Source organism: Chamaea fasciata, unplaced genomic scaffold (assembly GCF_029207755.1).
Source record: "Chamaea fasciata isolate MVZ Bird 193981 ecotype frontalis unplaced genomic scaffold, bChaFas1.0.hap1 SCAF_6, whole genome shotgun sequence".
NCBI classification, from domain to species: Eukaryota; Metazoa; Chordata; class Aves; order Passeriformes; family Sylviidae; genus Chamaea; species Chamaea fasciata.
The window spans coordinates 28432637-28455244 of NW_027094091.1; the positions used below are offsets into that span (position 1 = coordinate 28432637).

Genomic DNA, 22608 nt, shown 5'->3' on the forward strand with positions numbered 1-22608 from the left:
TTGTATAAGTTCATATATACAAACCTTAACACATTCAGAGAGAAAAATTCAAGATTACCTGAATCTGAAATGCCTAGATTTTGGCATTTGTTGAAAACTAATGGCTTTAATTGATGAAATTAAGTAATTTTTTTTTCATCATTACATGAAAGCAATAGGAAAAGGCAGTTATAAGCTACACATATTAATGAAATAATTCAAAAACACTGAAAAACACTTAGGTAGAAAAAACCAAACAAACAAACCTATAAAGATATAGGCATTGTGTTATGTTTGTGTGAGTTCTGATTAAGACACTGGCATTATTTCACGCTCTATTTTATTCAATACATGTTCGGACAAAGATTCTACCTTATGCACACTCTAAGATTTTAATTAATAAAAAGGAAGATGTACTCTTCCTTTTTTTAATTAATAAAAAGGAAGATCTTAAACTACAAACTATTAATACAGCCATGAGATTGATCAAAAAGTCTATATGATTTTAACATGATTTCACAGAGTTGGGCAGTATAGGTGAGAAAGTAGTCAAGAAGGGTATGCATATATAAATACAAAAAATATAGATATGCTTATGTGTAACATTTTAGTACACACAAATGTGCATGCCATTGCAAACTAGAGATGTTTGCGTGAGCAATCCAAACACACATAGCCAGATTTCTTGGGTTTTCACAACAAACATTCAGCTTTGCAAGTTAGTAGAAAACTGATAAAACATGAACAGTTGAGTTGACTCAGTTCTTATCAACGCATAGAAACAGAACCTAAAAAAAATTATTGGAGGAATATTAGGCATAAACATTTATCTTTCTGGCAGAACTAAGAAAAGAGGAAAAAAAAAACCCAAACAGATCTTGGTTTCAATCCAAGTGTACATTCATGGGTAACAGTATAGCACATAGACTCGGCCACACAGGAAAGTACAAAGTAAAAAAAAAAAATCAGTCATGAAGTCTCACTAGTCAAGATTAAAGCTTCTTTTGCGACACAGAGAACGTTGCTCCAGATAAAACGCATTACAAGATGCACAGATTCTTTAAGGTCTGTGACAAAAGATGCCGGGGCAAAATGCTGCTAAATTTCTATTATTTCTTTTGTCTCTTATTCACAGTTACTCAACCTTTGGATATTTTTCAGTTATGACAATGACAACTCATAATAGTATTAAGTTACTAAAATATTGACTTCAATTTTAATAGTTGATAAGAAACACATAAACCACTTATATAAAACTCATGTTGAACATAAATTACAATTTTTGGTGAACTAAATTTTAATCAAAAAGTATATATTTATATCATATAGAGAAATAAAAGTAAAGCAGAGACTAGAGTCTAGTGTTACAAGACGCTAAATTTAAAAACTAAATATACAAAATGGGTTGCAGGGCTATTATTCTTCAACCCTTTGTTTTTTTCTGAACTCCCTCTCACTTTTTTTTATCATCAATAATTGTTTGGAATTTCTTAGTAATATCATCAACTAGGGATAAATAAGACTTTGGCAAAAGCTGTTACAGGTAACTCAAGATGATGAGGGATATTGAATTTCCTAAATGAAACACCAGGCACTATATGTTAGTAAGGAAAGAATATTGTCCAGCGATTTTTTCAGTCTTAGAGGCAAGAAATTCACACTAATTAGAGTCTTTCAAAACATACATGTGTAACATAAGGTTTATCTATAGCATGAGAAACATTGTTAACAGAAATAACAATACAAAAGATAGCGTGGTGATATGGCCTTCAGCTGGCTAGCTAGCTAAAACCATGGTTGTTATCATGTTTTGAATTACATAACACTATCTTATTACTATTACTAATTGCTAAAATGTGTGAAATACCTTCCTCATTTGCTGGCTACACCTGTTCACAAACTTCAGCAAGCACAAATTTTCTTGGACTAGAAGAGGTATGGTGAAGATGAATAAAACAAACCCAAGGAATTGATAAAACTGGTGAGGATGGAAAGAGAGAAGTGGTGGATGAAAAAAGACAGGTCTTGTAACTGATTACATATAAATGAAAAGAAGCCCAAAATTCTTACCACCACAAGAATTTTCAATTTTTCAGGTGTAATAATGGCTATGAAACACGCAAGATACAAAATAAAGCTAATTTATCTCATTTAAATGATATATCAGATGTCAGCCTTAATATCAACATCATTATGCTATTTTCACATTCCAGTTACTCTCATTATAATCATAAACATTTATGCCTTTAAAAACACAGTGCCATGCTTAACATTTAATTCATTAATCTTTTCTCTGAACTTGCAACTGCTGGTCTTTTGTGGTGAGTTTTTAAAATTTTCTTCTCCTTAGTATCTCCATTTGATACTGATATATAAGGATTGGACAGTAAAAAACTATTGTAAAAAAATCGGATTTCCAGAATTTCAACTCTTTACGTAAATATCCATAACTACATTTCTTGCACAAAACTTATTCCTACGGCTTCCACAGAAATGCACATACTCTTCCACTCATTTCAAATTCAAAGTTATATTTGATGGATCTGTTCAATCAAAATTATAGGTTTTTTTCTGCTTTTTATGTTTCCTCAATCCTAGTGATTAGCAGCCATTTCCACTGCTATACTGTCCTGGGTTGAAGTATATTCTATCACCATCTTCATGAACTGTTGAAACCAGGTGAGGCAGTGCTCCCTGCCTCCTCCACTCTGGCTTATCTTCTGTTAATGGGCCATCAGCACCTTTGCTACACAGCTCACAGATAACCCCCTCCTGGACTACCTCCTGTTAATGGGCCCATCAGGCCTTATCACATGACTCACCATCCCATTGTGGGATGCTCCGCCCAGAGAGAGAAACCAAGCATTCCAGCCTGGATATAAGCTGAGACTCTGAACACCAGAGGGGCGCTTACCCACTGGATTCCCAGAGGACCCGAGCTACCAGACCTTTCTACAGAATCACTGCTTCAGGAAGACCACCTCATCTGGACTGCTTCCATCACTCCGCTCAGGTTGTATTCTGACTCTGTCAGTGGTCTTTTGTATTATTGCATCGATTTTATTTTACTTTCTTTCCTTTTTTTTTTCTATTAAATTGTATCTCTGACTTGGAGCCTCTCATTTGTTTTGCCTTCAAACTACTACATATACATAAGTTTGAGCAACTGAGAATAAACACCAGAAGGACACCTGCTTTAACATAAAACTGAATGAGCTGCCTCCTAATCATAATTGTGGAGACCACAGGTGTACAAAACACAAAGGGTGTTCCAGCCATGCTATTCCCAAACCAAGCCAATAAAGTTCAAAACCAAATGTTAGCAGCGATTCAAAATTTATTTAATCACATAATTTTATTTAAAGGTTTTGTGATGTCTATGAGGAATAATTTCGAATAATACATAAGAAGTGCACAAAATCTGGCAAAACACTACCTTGATACAGCTTGGCTATTACATATAAACTACAAAAAATTCAGCTCCCTGGTGGCAATATTGTTTTATTTTACAACCTTCATAAATCAATTTCTCATAAAAATCTGAACTGCTGGTTAAAAAACAGTTTGTGTATTTAAGTATTTCTGAATTTATCCATTACCTCTATAAAAATGTTAAGTAAGAGTAATATACCAAGGGACTTCAGCATTCCTAAATGTTTTTTAGACAAATGAAATTAGATTTTTCATTTAATGATATTTAATGATTTTTATTGTCAATTCATGGCAAACTGGTGTTTGTTTCTATACGTGTCAGGAATTGCCTGACAACAAACACGCTGAGTACAGATTCACCTGGCACAGTAGAGGAGCATTTTTCAGCACAAATCACTGCCTTCCCAATGTTCACCTCCCAGAGCACTCAGAGCATTTGGGTTTCAGAGGAGCTTCAGAACTCAAAAGACTTTCAGAGCTAGGACATGGTGATGGCAGTAGGGGCAGACAAGGGTCATGACAGGACTTAAGTTTTGTACCTAGAAGTGCACCAAGCCAAACTGGCTGGTTTCCTATCCTTAGCTTGGTTTGTACTCCTGGCCTAGTTCACAGGGGCTACAGTGGCACAACCTGATCCTCTGAGATTAAGATACCTTCTAGCTTCTCCATACAGAGTTGCAACAGAATATACAAATGAAGGCTTTAAGACGTAGGGAAATTCAGCCATTAGTGGCCATTCTCATTAGAAATGTAGAAATTTCCTTTTGTATTACAGCTTCTCTCTTTTAACATACTATGCTGATGATCCTCAAACAGCTCAGGACAAACACCAGTTCTTATTAAGAGTCATCACATGGGATATAGGTTGTAGTTCACTACAGACCAGCAGGACATTTCATATACTACTCACTCTGGTTTTGAGGTCCAACTTCACTAATCACTGTGATGCAGCAGTGGTAAGTTAGAATAAACTGTTCTGAACTACCAGAGAATTAACTCTCTAGGTTATTTTCTGTCAAAATTATGCAATGATGAATGAAAAGAGACATGGGTTGTATTTCAGAAATGCAAATGGGTTGGCTAATTCAGTTCTACCAATGGTGTTACAATGCATAACAGAGCTTTGTACTCATCACTTCTCGAGAAACCAGAAAACAAACCGCAAGTAATGCAATTTCCACCTGGAAAAAAAAAAATGTTGCAGTATGCTTTGTACTATAAAAGAGTGAGGTCAGCAATCAATAGAAAAATAAAGGTGTTATAGATGGGCAGATGGTTGTTGTACACAGCTCCTAGCTTTGGAGGAATAGTGTTGTCACTGCATTTAAAGTGGGAGAGGAGGAAGAGTGAGAGAGAAATTTTACGTTTGCTGGCCAGCTAAAACACAAAGATAAAGGAATATGACTAATAAAAATCTGAGTCCTATGCATAAGCAAATGAAAGAACAAAAAATTATTTTATTAATAGAAAAATCAAAATTTAGTATTTTTTCACTAGAAGAATTACACTTAAAAGCAGTGTAAGTCCTTAAGTATGCCATGGCATTATATCTCCTCTCAAATAATCATATCAAAAGAAATTAGGGGCCAAAAACATTTGTAATAATTAGAAGACTTGCTTATGAAACCCACAGATCAAAATGTTTAAATGTCTAAATGAGCACAGTCCACCTTCTCCTCATACAACAAAATAAACATCACAATCTTGTGGCCAACCAGTAGGTGCCGGCTAGTCACTTGCTTTACAGTCATTTTCTCTTCCACCACCACTAAGGAAAAACCTACCTGATGCTGTACCCTGGACACCTCAAGTCCATCTTCCTTCTCCCTAAAGCAGTCTTTACAAATAGACTTTCATCGAAGCAAAGACCCATGTCATTCATTGGACTGAAACCTCCCACTGATGCTCAGCTTAGGCTTCCACAGACATTAGAAGCTGTGAAGCCTTAGCTATGAGTACTGATGGGGAATGTCATGCTTTCTTTCAGTGGATGAAAAAACAACTTTCCTGCTTCTGGCCTGCAAACTGCTAGGGTTTCTTCCTCCCCACATTGCTCAAGCTGGGCAAAACCTTCACTGTGACCACACGGATATGCTACAGGAGAGTTATCACAGCAATGCAAAAACTAGCTCTCCTCCCACCATATAGTAAGCTGTTCCCTAAAGAACTGTTCTAAGAAATTATGAAATCACTTAAATTGAAACCACTCACAAAAGTAAACTCCTCTATATTTCTCTATGTCTATCCATGCTTATAAAATAGCGTTAGGAATCCACACTCTCCTTTCCTTGTCACCATTATTTTTATTTCAGAATCTGTTCTTTGTCTCCATGTTATTTCTATATAGCTTACAAAAAGAGCAAACGTATTTGATAGGAAAATACCTGTAACTACAGATGTCACCCATGGCAGCAAGTAAAATATATCCTTTCTGACTGTAACCTATATTTACCTGCTTCTGTCACATGCCACTCAGTAGTGGTACCATCAAATATTTCCAGTCAGATGTGTCCATCCTTTAAACAAAGCCACTATACTCTCTCAGATTACAGTTTAAGGGTTTGTTGACTTTTTTTAAAATAACCGTGGATCTGGCCTTAAAAATGGCTTCACTTACAACTTTTGAAGCACCAAGCAGCATTCTCAGAAACCTCATTTTCCTTTGTACGCACTTCTGTACATTCTATTCAACAGCTCATTCTGGAAATTGATTTCATGCGATTACCCTGCAATGTACAGAAATTTTATGATTTGTTTCAACTCTGCATACATAATTGCATGAGATTACTGCTTTTAAAACCCATTTCTCAAAACCTGACTGACAAGATCTCAGCCACGAACCGACAGAAAATTAGTAGTTCTAAAAGCAAGCTGACGTAAGGAAGATAGGACGTCCCTTACAATTAATGATAGATAACAACAGTACATAGAAATGTTTTTTATATTGCCAAAAAAGAACTTATTTTTTCAGAAGCTACGCTTGCTTGGTAAAACCTCAAATACATGTCTTGAGACAAGGGACTTAGTACAGTACCTTGCAGAAATTGCTTTAGGTCTGAAAATAAGGTATTTAATCCTATCACCTCACTGACAAGAACTCATTCTTGGTTTGAAAGAATTGCAACCTTATACTCTTCTAACACACACATCAATATTGATGCTTTTAGTTAGTTCAATAAGCTGATGATTATTAGCTTTTAAAGTTTTTAATTAATTAATAAGCACCAAACCAAATAATTCCTAAATCAAGGCCTCTTTGACATACTAATTTAAGCAAAATATCTCTGAGACATCTACAGTCTTTTACATGAGAGACCAGGTCACAAAATCAAATGGATCCCATATTATATATCTTACCATTAAAAAAAAACACTATAAATTTTAAGAATAGTCCTGATACAACTTGAACTTTAAAAAAACAGTATTATCCTCATATTCAGCAGACCTGAAATGAGTGAAGGCTTAAAAAACTAATTAAACCTTCTTGTTGAAAAAATCAAAATGAATTAAATTCCATGAAATTCCTAAACCACTATCCATGGAATGCAAATAAACATCTCAGAAATCTGAGCTATTCTCCACCAAGCAACCCAGGAAAATACAGTAACAATGCAAAATACTATTCAGCAGTAGCATGGGATATTTTAGTATTGCGACATGGCTGTTTTTACTGACCATAAAAAATGTAGAAGTCAATAACTACCATTATTACAAAACTTTCACACAGAAGTTTTACAGAGTATATCTTTAAAATTATGCGGTGCATTTAAAGTATTGAACTGGCACCTAGCATCATAGGAACAGAAATCCAATACATAATATCCTTGTAAACCTAAAGAAATAAACCACACAAATTAATTTGAGCTAACTACACTTCAAAGGGAGAATATTTATCCCCTCCAGTCTCTATGAACTGTTTGGTTATTTCTCTCTCAACTATTTTACATGAGCATTAAAGGAGGCTCAATCACCACTATACAGCAACTTGTTAAGGGAACAGTACTTGTGTGTGAAGGTGGTTCAGTGGGGCAGCCCCCAGAACAGCTACCCCAGAGAGCACTGAACTCTACAAAATGCTTCTGTTCTGAAAGAAACAGAAGTCAGGCACTTCAGAACAATGGGATCTAGAGTTACTGCAAATTGAATGGTAAGTGCTCTTTCTCTCACAATTATTAAATAAATAAAACATATAGACATTTTTAAAAAGCACCTAAACCCTGCCACTTACTGAGCCCTGGTCTCAGCTGCTGCTCTGTTTTCAGGGATGCCTTAACTGCTGCCTACAGAGGGCTATGCAGCCTTGTGCCCCTTTCCACCCACACAACAAGGCACCAGCAGCCCCACCAGGGCCAGCAGGCAGAGCAGGAAGCACAGCAGCAGAAAAGAGCTCAGGAGTATGAACATGCCTGGGAAAACAGCTACCTGGTGTGCCCTGGAAGCCATTTATACAGACCATGATAACTCACCAGTGGTAAAGAGTACAGCTCCCCCACCTCACATCCCTGACTGACCATCCTACCACAGAAAGCTCCCATCCTTGGACTGTGAAGGAGAGCAACAAGGGACAGTTTTAGTGGGGCTGATGAGGTGGGAGGGGAGAGGAGGGCAAGCTGTATTGGCTGCACCTGTGCCATGAAGGACCATGAATCACATGTCTTAGTGGAACCTTCAAGAGCCAGAGAGGCAGCAGTTCCCTAGGAGTGGGCAGTAGGCTGGTTTGCCTCCTGTAGGAAGTGGTGTGGACAGGCTGGGTCTTCCTGAAAATGGGTTATGGGCCTTTTTGCATCAAACATGAAGAGACTAGAAGAATTTTGTGGCTGGTGACTGAGTTGATGGAGTAGAAGCTCACAGCAAAGAACTCACCCCTGCAAGGACTCAAGGGAGCAAGGGAAAATGGGTTTGTGAACTTGTCTATTTTTATTCTATCTTACCCAGCAAATGTAAGGTTTTCCTATTTTATAGGTCACCTAGGTCTAATAAAAATCAAATTTAAAAATTATAAAGCCTGGGATTTTTGGAAAGGAGTACAGCTTGGGTATTGTGTCTGTGAGATGATCACGAGCCCTACTTCCTGTATCAGTTTATTTAGCAAAATGGATTTGGGCAGAAAATCAATAAAGCAGCAACACCTTTCAAAATTACTCAATCTGATCTGAAAAATCATGGACTCCCAGAAGGGACAAGCCCCAAAACATTATGTGCAGTGTATTGTTCTAGAGAATCAAAACAAGCATAGAAAAAAGAAAATCAATAGTCTTTCAGCCACACATAATTTTTTAGTATCAAATATGTGCAAATATTTATAACAAACGCTACTGTTTTCCTAGCAGATTGGTCAGTTCAAAGTGTTTGGAGCTGGTGGACTAGAAAGTTTGCTCTTTATTGCTGTAGGCTGTTGCCTCACTTTACAGATACTACTCAGCATGAATACAAACTGATTATGAGCCTTTTTTTACTGAGTCCTCCATGGCATAATGCTCCCCAGGATACTACCAAGTTTTGAGAATATGTTTCCCCTCTGGAGCTGAAATGGGAAGAAATTTAGAGAGACCATATTTCTGACTGTTGGACTCTCTCAACATGTCTGCAGCTTTGGAAGACTCAGAGGAAAATTTGTTATGCAGTCACAGGGCTGGTTAGGTGAAAAGGCAGATATGCTATAGGGAGTCTCCTTGCTCACCCTGGTGAATGTACAACGACAGCAGGACAAGTCTGCCACTTTTCCCCATTGGTCCCATTCTGTAAGGCAGCTCTTTGCTGGTGATGGTGAGAGATTTAGTGCATCATGTAACTGCAGCAGTGTAAAGTCAGGCATGTGTCCCTTTCTGAGATATGTCATAATCCTGTCATACTGCCATCCTTGGCACGTTTGGATGTTCTGCATCCTTTCATGAAGGTACAGAGAAATTGTTATGATCTGCACTTTGGAATTGTGGACTAACTGATGGACTCTCTATATTGAAGCAAGCCTTCAAATTCTGTACAATGGTTAGGGTAAAACTGAGATGAAATCTAGTGTAAAACCAGGCCTCTCCATATCCGTTCCTACTTTAAAACTAATCAGTAATATAACAAGGAGATTACATGAGAAATTTTAACTACTTTATTTGTTAAACCTTTTGTGGGAAACAGTTTAAGACAACAGTATTAATATTCTCAACAACTAAGAGCCACAAATCTCCTGACTTGTTTAATATAGAAGCAATTTTCTTTTTGTGGAGAGGAGAGAAGATGAAGGCAAAAAAAAATGTTAGAAAAGACACTGCAGACAAAGGCACCTTGCAAATAATTCACTTTTTAAGGAGAGGATGAAACAAAAAAAAAGGACACCACACCATTAGTCATGCCATCAGATACGACAAAGCCTTCAGACTACCCCAAGAGTCAGATGCTTGAGCAGGTGGGATGCACTGGTGCTGCTTGCAGAAGCCTGACATCCTCTTTGCTTGCAGTCCTGGCTCTTAATGGCTTCCTTCCTAGAGCTACATTAAAGAGCAGGTGAGTTTTCTGGAAGCTTAGATGGTGTCTGGATACAAATGCAAAATATCCAGAAGAGAAAAGCCTTTGGAGAATGGCCCCAGAGTTCTCATCATCACAGAAATCTCAACATTTTGTTCCAGTCCCACTAATTCTGATTGTATCCTTTATTCCTTTTATCATGCCTGAAAGCAGAAGGTGATCAGAGAATACTATCAGAGGCTAGAAAATATGTTCAGAGGCTATGGATCTATTAACAAAGGCTTATTTTTAAATGGATCACAGAGAAAGCAATAAAGAAAAAAATGATTATTGAAGTGAAAGGATACTTAATGGATAACATTACTTTTATAATCAAAAAGGCAGAAAATCCACGATGTTTTACTAGATTTAAAAAAAAAAAAAAAAAAAAAAAAAAAAAAAAAAAAAAAAAAAGGCGCTATTTAACAGCAGGGAAGCCTCACAAGAGATCTGCAGTCTATGGAATTGCCAGCACCATTTAAGGCTGGGAAGAGTTGAGAGAGATATGTCAAAATATAATTGTATTTCCCTACAGGGTTAGGACAAAGAATACTCTTCTGAGTGAGAAGAAGACTGCCTTGAAATGAAAGAGAAAATAATTAAAAGGGAAAAATTCTTTCTCTTTACCTCAATAATTCATTAGAAATGCTAATACTGAAGCTGCGTAATACCACAATGTTATAAGGGAAGCTGGGACAGGAGAGTGGGTTGACTATTTTTGTGTTTCTTTGGGGGGTTTTGTTTGTCTTTAACAAATTCCAAAAACATTTGGAAGCACTGCTAAAATAAAGGTTTCCATATTCCTTACAGGGAGATAATTTAACTACCTCAGTACTGACCCATGAAATTTCTAGAATTGTTCTAGAACATGAGAAATGAAATATGGCAGAAATATCATAAATTGTGTGAAAATTTTGTTATCAGTCCTGGCTTTTGTCAGAGGAGGGCACTGGAAGTGGGAAGACATAGTGGACAAAAAAATTATTATTTTCACTGGGGTGTAATATTTGCTTTCCTGGGTATGTCTCTCAACTTGTTTACAAGATGCAGACAAAAGAAAGATTCAGATTCTTAGCACAGTAATATTTTATTTTGTAAGCACTTACTCATTCCTCTCCTCCTTTCTTACTAATACACTATGCCTCTGAGCCTTAGGCTCCTCATATGAACGCTGTGTCCCACAACTTGGTTCTTTTGTTCTATTCTGCAGCAGCTTTTTATCTTTTTAGGTTCAAACACAGAGAAAGAGCATTAAAATCTGCTGTTTCCATTAAAAACTTATACTCTTATCTAGATCTAAATGTGTTTGTTGAGGTGTGGAGGGTGTGCTGTGAGATTTGGTTTCTTGCATTTCAGCCATAATAAATTTCAGTAGCTTTCAGAGCTTAATTCCTGCTTACCTTAAAAACTATTTTAAACAGTGTCATTTAGAGGTGAAAGACTAGACAGTACAACTGATCTGAGTGCAAATCATTATTTTTTTGGTAATCAGTTTCAATAATGGTTTCCAAGAATTCCTATCAAAACTAGAAAGGAATTAAAGATCTCTGTGACAAATTGCATCAGCAAATTGCAGTTTAATCAATTAAACTTTTTAAAATATGTGGGGATTTTGTTTGCTGGGTTTTAGCTAACAGGAGCAAATGTTAACATGAAATAACAGCATGACGTTGTTTCTTTCTCCTTACATCTGATTAAAATAAATCTTAGTGGACTACGGCCAAGCTTTTGAAAGTACTTTGCCTTGGCACTGATGATTTGTACTGGGTTTGATAAAAAAGATATTTTCTTCCCACATTCAATAGACATATTCAGTTTCCTTTCTCCTCCAAGGAAGTGTTGATGCCAGATGCTTAGATGTGGCTAAGTGCTTTCATTTCCAAAAACACATAGCTGAATTTTGTACGGAAATTCTGGGTTTTTTTCTAAGAAACCCACTGAAATATTTTATTTAATGTTAGAATTAATCCTGTGATCTACACTGATAAGTATTGTCGGCATTTAAGGCATTGGGTTTTCTTCCCAGTTTCCTAATTCAGGCAGTGTACTGCCTAGATTTCTTTATTTTTAGCATTAGTTAATTTCCCTCTGTTTAATAACTGGTAAGTAATATGTAGTCAGCAGGGAAAAATGGCCTTGGCATAAAAAAAAGGGTAGGTCCTTCTAGCTACCTTTTAATCAGTATATCATGCTCTTAAGTACACATTCTTTTAAAATTTTGGTGAAACAGAGCTGAAACTTGGAAAAAGATAACAGTCATATTTTGTTTTATTCTATTTGATTTATCACCACTGGTAAGATCTCAATTTCCATACATATTTTTTGCTGATTATAGGTGAGATACAAATGCTTTTAATGCTTGAAAAGTATGGTCTTCAATTCTGCAGTAGAGAATATTTTTTTCAACCTAAGACATAATCTGTTGAGCAGTGTTGAACTGAAACATCAGAATAACATGAACTCAAGCTAATGTGGTTTTGGGGATTTTTGAAATTATTCAGTAGCATCATTCTATGTTTCCCTTGCGTTTGTAAGTAATGTGTATGCAGAGAAACACAACATCAGTATTTAAAACAATACATCTATTAAACAATAATAATTTAAAAAAATTAAAATCTGTGCTTTCTAAATCCCAAAGTAATGGTCGTCAAATAGACATGACAGCAGTAGACTAATGACCTTGGAAAATAGTGCAGCCATAAGTATGATTGTTTTCATGGCTGAAAAAACATAGTATACAACAGTTGATATCTATGCCATGAAATACTTATAAGCAGTTCTAAAAGATTGGTGGAAGGGAATGAAATGATCCTTCATTTGATTCCCACTTGCTGCTTAAACTTCCAGTTCCATTCTTGTTCCTAAACTCTGTTCAAGGGCAATTCAGCTGAATACAAATGGGTCAAGACATCAAATGACTGCATAATTTGCATGCATAATCCTTTCCAGTCAGAGGTATGACTGATTCACACAAGCTCTTGTGTTCCAGAAGGTGATGCACAACTTTTTACTTATTTTTCCTATGCACCCCATAGTTTGTCATATCACTGCTCCTAAGATATTACTGTTGGATCTAGCTAGGAAGAAGGTTACCAACATGGAACATTCTCCAGGGCCACATATATCTATCAGCATATTAGCAATGTCAGTCTCTGTATCTCCGTGTCTCAGACAATACCAGAATCTTTCCCTATTTTAAAGTTTTTTGGACTGACTAAACGTGAAATTCTGCTTAAACATCCTATCAAAGTTCTCATTTCATAGAAACTGACACAGACTTATGTTTTCATAAAACTATGAAATCAAATTACTTAAAAATGTATTTGATCAATTATTTGCTGTTAATTGATTATCTGAATAAAATAAGAATAGAGTTCCATTCCTTGTCCTAACAGCTGAACTTACAATAGTGTCTTGGTTTGTTTTTAAAAAAGGAAAACAAAACCCCTCAGAATACAATTCTCAGGAAGAGATAAAAGTTCCCCACCATAAAAAAAGCTTACCTCAAATTGTCCTTACTATGCTGCTTAAAATATTAAAAATCCACTATTTTTTAGCAGATGATATTTGGCTATTTTCATAGAAGTCCCAAATGGAACATTGATGCATTTTATTTTAATTTGAGACTAGGTTTATATTTTAATCTTATAATAGTCTTGGGTGTATGTACCCCCATTGTAGTTCAGCTAATGAAGAAGCATACAGATTGGACACAGAACTATCGGAAAGTTAGTTTCCCTCATTTCATATAATTTGTCATATCAACAGGTCAGAGAAAAAAGAGGAGACAACGACCATGAAACCCCACACTCATTTTTATCTGTTTAGAGTCATGCACAAAACACCGACTTTCTCTACCATGAGTTGTCAGAGCCTGAGCTTTGAACAGTTTGGTGCCCATTCATGTCATCATCTTCTGCACCAGCCAAACAGTTTAGTTGTACAGCTAGACCGCAATTTCCAGTACTCCTGGGCAGAATCTCAACTGCACTGAAGTCAAGCTTGCTGTGCATGTAATGACAGATGCTCACTGAATACATTATGAAGCTTTCTAAAATCTGTATGGCACTCTGTCTCAGGGAACCCATTCTTGGCACTGGCAAATGCATAGAACCAGTAATATTTGACATAAAAAAGTATTTTGTAGGAAGCCCTGCAAATGACCAAATGAACTATTATTCAATATACAGTATAACAGAAAAGTCTACTTTGAAAAGTACACTTTTATAATGTGAGTAAGAAACAATGAAAAACAAGTTACTTAAACTGAAGCATAAAACCATGAATGAGGCAGCCACTTTTCCCCCAGAGCACTGTGATCAGAACTCATCTTCCCCTTTCTTTGTTCAGAAATTAAATATGTATATTTGATCTTTCTAAATGAGACAAGAGGAGTCTGTTTTCTGTAAACAATAGGAAAAGTGCAGAAGTGAATTCTGTAGTTACTAAGGATGATACTGAAGACTTCAACAATCAAAAACTTCCCACCAGTAAAAATTAAATTATCTTGGATACTAAGGCTAGTTTTAACAAATATGACAAATAAAAGATTAATGGGGTGAATCTGACACACACATTCAGGCCACCTCTAATTTCTTGGCTCAGATCCTTGTGACAACAAACAGTAATTTTAGCATGGGCTGTAAAATCTAAAGTAGTTCTCAGTACACAGAGCTCCTTCATTCAGATTACATTATACTGGTGGAACCTGAACTAGGTAAAGGTAAGTCTGCAAAAGTACAGGGATGTATTCACATTCTTTAGAATAAAATTACAAAGAAATAAAAGTATCACTCCATCACAAGACCAGTTTCATTTACTCATGCAAACATGCATTGGTAATGTCATGAGAGCAAAGGCATTCCCAATTAAGGACTAAATAGAGATTTCTGTAAATCACAATATATACTTTGCATAAAACATTCCAAGTTCTTGATTTAGGAGGAGAAATTAGATGTTAAAATGCATCAGCTTGAGTCACATTGGAATGAACCTTACCAGGACAAAGTATAACAAATGCAGCATGAGAAGTTTGAGATTACTCTCAGTTTCAATATGAAGTTTTTTGAGGACTAAAAGATTGAGGTTACAGTTCTGACACAGCTTTCTTGTGTGAAGGCAATGTTAATGAAAACCAAAGGGAAGTTATAATGAGTGGTTCCCAGGTTTTATGTTCTTCTAATTTTTAGAATTTGCAAACCCTATATTAATAATTTCATAGGTCAATATCTTCTTTTTAGTTTTCTTTTCTCTTCTGTGAAAGCATCACACCTACCCATCTTTCTAGATACACATAAAAGACTTTCAAATAACAAAGTATGTTTGGAAATTTTTTTTGTCATTTCTATTTCTGTATTCTTTAAAATTTCTCTTAAACATCTTTTAAACATTTGTAAGAGCAAGCAGAAGGCACTTGTCACAGACATAGGTGTATTTAAGTAATACGCTTAAAATAATGAAAAGTCTTTAATTCTAAACAATTTAAATACTCTAAATCAAATATTAACATACATTTTAAGTATCTTGATAGCAATATAAGCTGCACTCTTCATGCACATAAACCAAAATTTTGAATAGTTTTTTTCACAAAATATTTCTCATCTTTGCAACATTACCTTAATGACTGTTTATGATAATTCTTACGGCATTTTAAGATTTTGTAAGACCCACTAAAATCCCCAACCTTATAGCATGTAATAGTTAGGAAAGTATTCAAAAATCAAACCCACTGATATTTCTTTAATCCTTTTTTGTCCAATTAATGACTCTGAAATCAGGTTTTTGTCATGTATTTCCATATACATCTTCACGCCAAGCAAGTTTTGGCTTACATAAGAGCACATTGAAGTTAGTACTATAAACCTAATCAAATATGTAAGATGATCTCTACAACATTACTATCATACCTACAGAAATCTAGTATAAATTATGGATTGATAATGTAGAAAAAGTGAACATAAACACAAATTAATATTAGTTAGTAAGCAAAAATTGATGCAATGGAATATAAAAATAATAGAACTCTTCTTTGGTTGCATTCTGTTTTAAAGAACACCCAAATGGTTACGGTATTTTCACTAAACACTATGTAAATATAAATTCATACCATGCATTGTCATGGAAAACTCTTCCAAAACACTCATATGAAAAGAAACAAAGTATTTAAGAATTCAGCTACTTGCTACACTTGGAGCTAATATGTGAGAGTAGCTTACCACTGCTAAATAAACATAGCATAGGTGCATAATCAAACTGAGCAGACAGAGTACATGCATATTTAGGGCTACATTTTATTTTATACAGATTTTCTCTTTTACTGTAGTTAATTGAAAAGAAAACTCTTCCTGGTTGGTCTGTTGCTGCACATATGCTGTATTTTCTCCAAGAAATACTAGCCAGGAATTAACAATTAAGGACTTGCCTTTACTTTTTCTTGTAGCTTGCAACTGCTTGCTACTGCTTGTGTTTAGAACAAACAAGTATATCCCTTAGCTTGGTTTCCTAAGAAAGTGATATGCCAAGACCTTTCTCTAGCTGTTCTTTGGCTGTTTCCGGGGAAAAAAGAAAATCCTACCATTTTTAAAGTCATTGTCCATATCCAACCAAATTTGACCTTGGTAAGAAACACTGGATGCAATGTATTTTCACTTAATCAGAACAGCAGTAAGACAGATTCAAGTGACTGTTATTGGCCCCAATGAAGGAACATCTAAAGCAGAGACAACAGTCACTGGACATCAGATCATTCTTGCAGAGAGGAACCAATATGTTAACCATTGTGGGATCTTAACACTTCATTTTTCGGTTTGTTTATTCAGAGGGAGCTCTGTTTTCTCCTTTGTTTTTCTTGTATGTTTCACAGTATTGAGACTTAACTTCACCAAGTAAAATAGGTAGTTGTTTGAACATATTTACTATGTTACTTATGAACTGAACTTGCTTCTTATATAAAGTAGGCTGTTTCACTGCTGCGCAACAGCAGTGACACACCTGCATCACTCAATGGGCTAGGCAGGCCCAGTATTTCGTGAGATATTTCATTAAGACTACTTTTTTTTGAACACCTGCTGGCTGATGATCCAAACAATAGCCCTATGGCCTAGACAGGCCATACAATTTCATCATTTTCTAAATCTATTTGTTTACTGTCTTACTGCCCTCTTGAAGATACTCTTGAAGAACAGTGTTTGCATCCAGTACAATTGCGATGATCTTTAGGATCTAATTACAGTCTGAAGCAAACACGGTACATTTTTATTCCATCGAGATTATAATATTGCTCTTCCAAAGCACTATGTTTATTCTTAGTGTGGATCAAAGCATCCCCATTATTCCTTATTTCTATAAGAGAAATCAAATAGATTTCAGCTCCATAAAAGCCTAATTTGTTCACATTTAAGAAGAAACTACATTACAGTATTCCATACTGAGCATGTCTTTGTTTTGAATTGCAAAAGTAATTAGAGGTATAACTTCAAGAAAGTAATTTTCTGTCATAGAGCAAAGTGCAAGAAATGCCAGCTGTCAGAGAGACTGGCATTTTATGCCTCACCTGTATTATTGATACCCTGCTCCAGGATTCTTCTGAAGAGAGTTTATGATAAATGATACAGATTCTATGGAAAGGAAGTTTGCAATGTGGTGTCCACAGGGAAGCAACGGCATTCTCTTCCAGATGTCAAACATTAGCACTTCATGAGGACCAAGATCTTCAAGATGTAAAAGGCTAGTACACTTGCTCTTTCTGACCAGGCAGTGCTGTGGCTGCTTAATATTTACTCAAAGCCACAATCACCTTCTGATCTGAGGAGCAGGTGACTTGGCAATTCTCTTCCATCCTGATTGCTATGCAGAGACAGTCATTAAAAGGTAGAGTATAAAAGATTAAGCAGATGCTAGTAACCCAGACAGTTTACTTTGCCCTTTTGAGAATTGGTTCAATGCATCATCATCTATCATAAATGGATTATAATATGACAGTGTTGGATCTTTAAGGTTATCTCTGCTCCAGCACTAAATAAGAAAGATAAATCTGCAAAAACACTTAGAGTAATTGTAGTCAGTGGTAAAGGGCTGGTTCCTTTCCTAATAGGCATCCAAGCCTCAAAGTCCAACAGCTCAAATTAATCTTGTGCTTCAGAGTATGAAACATCTGTCCTGAGCAACTAAGAGCAGATCTACAAGTGGATACGGTGCAAACGTCTGTTTCAAATATATAGGCACTGCCTGCTGCTGAAATAAAGTTAACAGACAAAAATTCACATTTTGGTCAGGCATCTCAGTGTATCTTCAAAAATTTACAAGGTGCAATCTTACCTTTGGATATTTCTATTAAAGCAACTTCTTTATTTTCCAACATCCAGTACATTGTAACACACAAGATCAAACCAAACTATAAAGTTAGGATGTTTCTAATAATTTTAGACTAAAATAGCCAAGAATGTCAGCTTTGTTTCTGTTCTAAGACACAAGGTACTCATACACTCTTTTTAAAAAAGAATAGATATCATTAGGGAGCAGCTACCATACTCTGTTTAGCATCTGCTATAAAAATATTGACAGAAATATTGAATAAATTTAGCTGCTTATAATGAATAAATTTAGATTTTCTTAATGAGTCTACACTGTAAGATCATATTCCAGATTGATATAATCAAACTAAGGATAATTACCTTCTTCTGAGATTTATTAATTACTATTTTCATCAGTACACTTTCCTCTTCCTCCTAGGAATACAAGCATATTCTAGTCATGGCTCAAATTAAAATAAACCCTCAAAATAAAGGTATATTCTGGCCTATCAATCCTAAAATAAACCTGGTAATCTAAAAGTCTTTTCTTATCAGTGCAGAAAAACTACCCGGTGCTGAAATATTATCAAAAAATTATCAAAAATACTAAAAGGAAATACATGGTTGAGGCTGCAGTGGCAGCTCAGGAACTTTTCTCAGCATTTTGAGATGAGAATATATATATATATATATATATGTGTGTGTGTATATATATCTCCATCCAGTAATACAATACTAAACAAGAAATTAATCAGATAAAGAGGCTAGCCAAATTAACAGAATCCTTGACATACAAGACAAGGAGAGCAATTTTTCAGGGGTAGTAGCAATTTGAAATACAGAAATACATGCAACAACGTTGAATGCATAACAGCAATATATCCCTTCATAGCAATTTAAAGTGCTGGAAAATTACCACGTGTTAAAATAATTATGGTAACAGAGCATTTGTGAGGAAAAAAAAAACAACCTTGAAGTAACAGCAAGCCATCAAAACAAAGTAAGATGCAGAAAAGTTTAAAAAATAAGTTAGCAATTCAAAATATAAAATTCTGTTTTTAAAAAATAGGACTTTTTAACGTTTTGTGGTTTTTTAACTTTTCCTTCAAAATCTAGCTTTTTTCAGGTTGAATTATGAACTTTAATTCAATGCAAATCTTTGCTACATTATTTTAAATGTAACAATCAGATGAGTAAGATTCAGTGTATGATATCACAGTCTTCACCGAGGCTAGGGGATGGAGATAGGCACAGGTGACCATCTATCAAGAAGAAATTCACCACTAATTCCTGTATTTCTAAATAAATAATAAATATTATCTTCACCATCAAAAAACAAATATCAATCCGAAGAAAGTATTTTAATACCACCATTCCTGTCCTACTGCAATTAGAGGAACCTTTCTCAGGGCAAAATGCCCACTTACTGAGCATTTATTTGTCCAAATACAGGCTGATAATGAATACAGAACTGGACTTTAAAATTTTTACACCATGATCACTTTTGTAGCATATAAATTACATTTCTGCTGAGTTATACAGTGTTAAATATTTGACTGGCAGTAGCATTTCCAAAAGTACAATGGATGCTGACACAGATGGTATTGAAGTGCCTAAAAGTTAGCAGCTGGAGTTAAATAGATTCAAAGTCAAACACTTTTTTTCACAGTTATTGAATGGCCAAATACGTGCCTCTCAGGGAAAGCCTCACAGGAGGCACATCCTGCACCTACCATTTGGGAATGACTCAAAATTTAGACACCTATAACAAACTGAATTATTCATCTATATATCTAACTGCATCTTAAGTCCAGCACAACCAACTTTTACTTCTGAAGATACAGGGCCAATGAAGAAGTCACCTCTCCCATTTGCTTTGAAACCAAGCTATTAAATTATTCAGTAAGTGGGAGACCAGTGTGCCTTGCTTTTCAGAAGAAACTCCAGGCTACTTTTCCTTCACCTCAAACAACCCTAGTCATAGGGATGAAAGTTGAGTGGTTTAAGGAAAGATTTTGAAGAATGAATGATAGAGAACAATAAATACTATAGAGAACCAATAAAATGAGAAATGGCAGAACAGTTTTGAAACGAGTAATGATATAACATGAACAGAGGGACCTTGAATTACATACTAGATGCTGCATATGGCAATGCACTGTAAGTTTTATTCAAGTTGGGTAAATTAGCTAAAAATTGTCCTTTACATGAAGTTTGGTCATTATAATGTGAAAAACACACCTCTAAATCTTAGGCCACCCACCTCCAAATAAAGGTCTCTACCCACTGAATATGTGGACTAAATTTAAGATGCATTGTACATTTTAATTAAAAAGGAGAAAAATATTATCCAATAGCTATTAAGTAGGCATATATTTTGAAATTAGATAAGCCTGTACTGTACACTATAAATATGCTTCTTGGATGTAACTGGGTGTGTTAGCTTTGTGCATTCACCTCCTAGCACCCATCTCTGCACAGACATGAAATAATAAACAAATATCCCAATTCTTTCCGTGGCTCAGCTTCTTGGACACCAGGAGAAAAAACCTCATTTTTGGGACAATATGCCTGTAGGCTATTTTGAGGAAAAAGAAAAGCTATCCTGTCACTAAACAAGAGAGAAATGTGATTGTAATCTAGCTGTTAATTCACTGTTTTAGGGAACGAGAGATCAAGGCTCTGGTTCTTCTCCCTGCTCTCTGGAACAGCCCCTCTCCTTAACCCCTCTGGCTCTTTGAAAGCTGCAGGTCATAAAAAGGCTGCAAACACTAATTGTTTCATTATCTATAAATCTGTGCCATGGAAAAAACATTTTAATAGAGAGATGAGGGACCTTCAAATTTCTGTGCTTGGTTGTAGAACATAGTCATGCAATTGTCAGATGTATTTAACAAAATTGCTGTGGAGAACAGCTTGGTAAAAATGAGAGCAACATGACTAAGCTTTCTGAAAGGTAATCGGTAGGTTTAGTGTGAAAGCTGTAAGCTTCAGCTGATGTAGTCTGGCCATTCAAACTTTCAAGGTAATTTTCTTTAGTTACTGGCGCCAGAGTTGTCTGTGGAATGTTTAATCAGTAGCGATAGAAATGCTTACATGTGTAGCTCTGCACGCCAGATGGGAAGACAGTCTCAAAGCAGTATCCCTGTTCCCAAATGTTATTGTTTAACTGAATGTCAAGATTTACTTCGTCCTGTAAGTTCAGAAGCTGGCTCACCAAATTTCATAGAAGTGTCTGTGGACTTTTCACACTCCAGTAAAAGTTCATTTAACTAATAGACAAAAATTGCATTAAATAATTGGCAAAAACAAGTGTACATGTTCATATTCTTAATCTCCTGTCCCCAGTATCTTTTACTGATTAGAATTTATTTCTCCAGAGGAAAGATCAATAATGAAATTATGATTGTATGTATTGAGCAAGAAAGGAAATACTCTGGAAGAGTGTAATTCAGGGAAACAGACTAAATAAATTCTGATGGAACAGATTTAGAGCACTACAGCATACCTAGCATAGTATGAGAGAAAATATTAATATTAATATATAGAAGTGGCCTTAGAACAATCTCATACATCAGATCTGCAATAATCTATCTTAAAACCAAACCAAATCCAAACACCCATCATTAAAAGCACCAAATTTCAATGAAAAGTTGAAGATCACAAAGAAGGCACAAGCTATGTTCACATCAGTTCTGAGAGAGTGAACATTCAAGCTAATATTAAACCATTTAAGCTATTTGACAAGCTCACCACTGCAGTATGGTTTGTTAAAGAGCTAAGAGTTGCCAAAGTTTTAGCTTTGATTTTTGCTAATATATGACTATTTTAAGTACTTCCTTGATGAAAATGTGGCTTTGACCAAATCAAAACAAAATAGCAGATTATAATAAAAATGGTTGAAGGTTTCATTAGTGCAGGTTTTCCAGATTAAGCTGCTTTTGCATTGTAAAGTTGGAATTCCCACAATTAAGTAGAATAAAAACAAAACTTACAAAAACCACAAAGTAAATGTCATACTTCACCTTATCCAGAACAATATCACACAGTATTTTAAAAAGTAATAAAAAGCCTCCTTACTTGATAAGAGTCAATATACAGACATAAGAGAAATTGAGAATTTGAGAAGTTATGAAAACATTAGAAATTTGCCTCCTGAAGGTAGATAATTTCATACCACTGGTACCTGATACCTCTGTATTAACTATATGAATGTGTGTGTATATTTATAGCACTTTTTAGTATGATAGATTATGATTTTGAACAGAAAATTTGACGAAACAAACCCACAATTATTTTATGGGTGCAAAGATGGGACATCCTTTAATGATAATTCTTTGATATATTTAACTTATTAATAAATATAATATATAAAAAGACTCAAAAAACAAACCTGAATTCTTTCCAA

General features: G+C 35.4%; 1 protein-coding gene across 4 annotated transcripts in view; it reads right to left on the minus strand.

Moving 5' to 3' along the window:
* SGCZ (sarcoglycan zeta) overlaps positions 1 to 7958 on the minus strand; it is a 253826-nt gene extending 245868 nt beyond the window's left edge. For 2 of the 4 annotated variants that reach the window (XM_066185801.1, XM_066185807.1), the window contains exon 1: positions 7878 to 7939. In XM_066185801.1, the coding sequence (XP_066041898.1) occupies positions 7878 to 7925 (48 nt within the window). In that variant the 5' untranslated portion in view covers positions 7926 to 7939. Of the gene's footprint in view, positions 1 to 6028; positions 6138 to 7877 lie in introns of all 4 variants that reach the window. The other 2 variants (XM_066185802.1, XM_066185805.1) reach the window with 2 other exon arrangements.
* Between the last annotated feature and the right edge of the window lie 14650 nt (positions 7959 to 22608).